Source organism: Cynoglossus semilaevis, unplaced genomic scaffold, assembly GCF_000523025.1.
Source record: "Cynoglossus semilaevis isolate Cse_v1.0 unplaced genomic scaffold, Cse_v1.0 scaffold6848, whole genome shotgun sequence".
NCBI classification, from domain to species: domain Eukaryota; kingdom Metazoa; phylum Chordata; class Actinopteri; order Pleuronectiformes; family Cynoglossidae; genus Cynoglossus; species Cynoglossus semilaevis.
The window spans coordinates 1-2,067 of NW_007585483.1; the positions used below are offsets into that span (position 1 = coordinate 1).

A 2,067-nucleotide genomic window follows, 5' to 3' on the forward strand; every position below is an offset into this window, starting at 1 on the left:
TGCGTCTTTACCTGACAGCACCTGGACTTTTGAAAGCCAGCAGGTGAGCATTTTGAATTTAATATAACGGAATGTAATAATTTACCAAAAACAATTACTATCAAAACATTTAAATGTTCATTTAGTGCTGGATCTCGTCCTATAGTTCAGCGCTACATGTGAGGACAGCGACACAAAGTGGCGAATACATTTTCAGAGAACACAGACACACACACACACACACCCTTATATATGTTGTGTGTATATATATATAATCTTTTTTTTACAACCTTGACTTAAGCAATAACAATGACCTGTAAATAAATTATTTAATTTAATAAAAACGACCGTTTCTTTTTTCTTTTTTCAAATCCCTTTTTTGCTCATTTGAATTTGAATGCCCGAGCTACATAGTCAATGCTGCGTCTTTAAGAGTTTTCATCTCATTGGGTGGTGAAATACATTCTGTGAACCAATAGGATTCAACACTGTACAAAGAGATCTAGTCCCTGCCCCCGTTCATCCTCGGTGCTGAAACACATTCATTGCGAAGCGGTGACGGGCGGAGTGATGAGCTCTTATTTCGGAATATTTATAAATCTACCTTTTTGTATACGATCGTGCTATGCACGTATGATGTGTAACGGGAGCGATGCTGGGGACGATTGATTTCAGGATTTTTCCACGTCACGTCAGGTGGATTTAACGTGTTAACGCGGACGAAGATGACAAAGAAAAGGGAATACAGAGACTGGCGATGGCAGGCGCTGTGGTGGCACAACGTTTTACTGTTATGGAGTACAACACACGGACAGACTCGGTACAGCATCCCAGAGGAACTTAAACAAGGCTCAGTGGTTGGAAATTTAGCAAAAGACTTGGGTTTAGGGCTCTCTGAGGTTTTTGACCGCAAGCTGCGTGTCGCCTCTGAGGCTGATAAGCAGTATTTCAGTGTTGATGCGGGGAAGGGCGAGCTGGTGGTGAATGACAGAATAGACAGAGAGGCTCTATGTGGACAAAGCGCCAGCTGTGTTCTCCCCCTGCAGGTTGTCATTGAAGACCCGTTACAGCTGTTTCGCGTTGAAGTTGAAATATTAGACATTAATGATAATTCGCCGAGATTTCCGTCAAATGATGTCACATTGGAAATTGCAGAGTCCACAGTTGTTGGTGTTCGGTTCCCCTTAGAAGGCGCCATAGACCCCGATGTTGGTAGTAATTCGTTGAAGTCGTATTCACTGAGTAAAGACGAGTGTTTCAGTGTTAGACTGAAGGATGTTGCAGGTGGAAGAAAAGTGCCCGAATTGGTTTTAACAAAACTTTTAGACAGAGAGAAAAAGGCAGTTCACAACCTTTTGTTGACAGCTTTAGATGGAGGAAATCCACAAAAATCTGGAACATCTCAAATATCGGTTAAAGTTCTTGACATCAACGATAATGTCCCAGTTTTTGAGAAGTCGTTGTATAAAGTGTCTGTTGTAGAAAACGCTTCAGACGGTGCGATGATAGTACAGACAAAAGCCACGGATATGGATGACGGTCAGAACGGAGAAATTGAATATAATTTTGGGGCACACACGCCAGATAGTGTACTTTCAGTTTTCAGTATTGATCCTGTATCAGGAACAATACTTCTTAAAGGAAAGTTAGACTACGAATTTACTGCAAATTACGAAATAGATGTAAGTGCAAAAGACAAAGGAACGCCAAGAATGGAGGGTCACTGTACTGTCCAAATTGAAGTGTTAGACATTAATGATAATGCACCAGAAATTATTCTTACCTCGCATCCTAAACCGGTGCGAGAGGATGCAACTAATGGCACTGTAGTGGCTTTGCTTAGTGTGCGAGATCTGGACTCGGGTGATAACGGTAAAGTTATGCTTGACCTACCTCAAAAATCTCAATTTACATTAAAACCATCATTTTCTCAAAATTATGCTCTAGTTATTAATGGTATTTTAGACCGAGAAAAAAGCTCTAAATATGATATTGAAATCACAGCCACTGATTCGGGCTCTCCTCCTCTGTCCAGTAAGAAAACTATACCTGTCACTGTCGCAGATGTCAATGACAATCCTCCTGTAT

At 41.0% G+C, this 2,067-nt stretch overlaps 1 protein-coding gene across 1 annotated transcript; it reads left to right on the forward strand.

The window, feature by feature from the left end:
- Positions 1-6: 6 nt before the first annotated feature.
- Positions 7-2,063, forward strand: LOC103399069 (protocadherin gamma-C4-like; the record flags this gene model as incomplete). The annotated part of the gene is made up of 1 exon (XM_008337814.3): positions 7-2,063. A coding segment is annotated over exon 1 (1,359 nt), but the record flags the coding sequence as incomplete, so codon positions are not given.
- Positions 2,064-2,067: the final 4 nt, after the last annotated feature.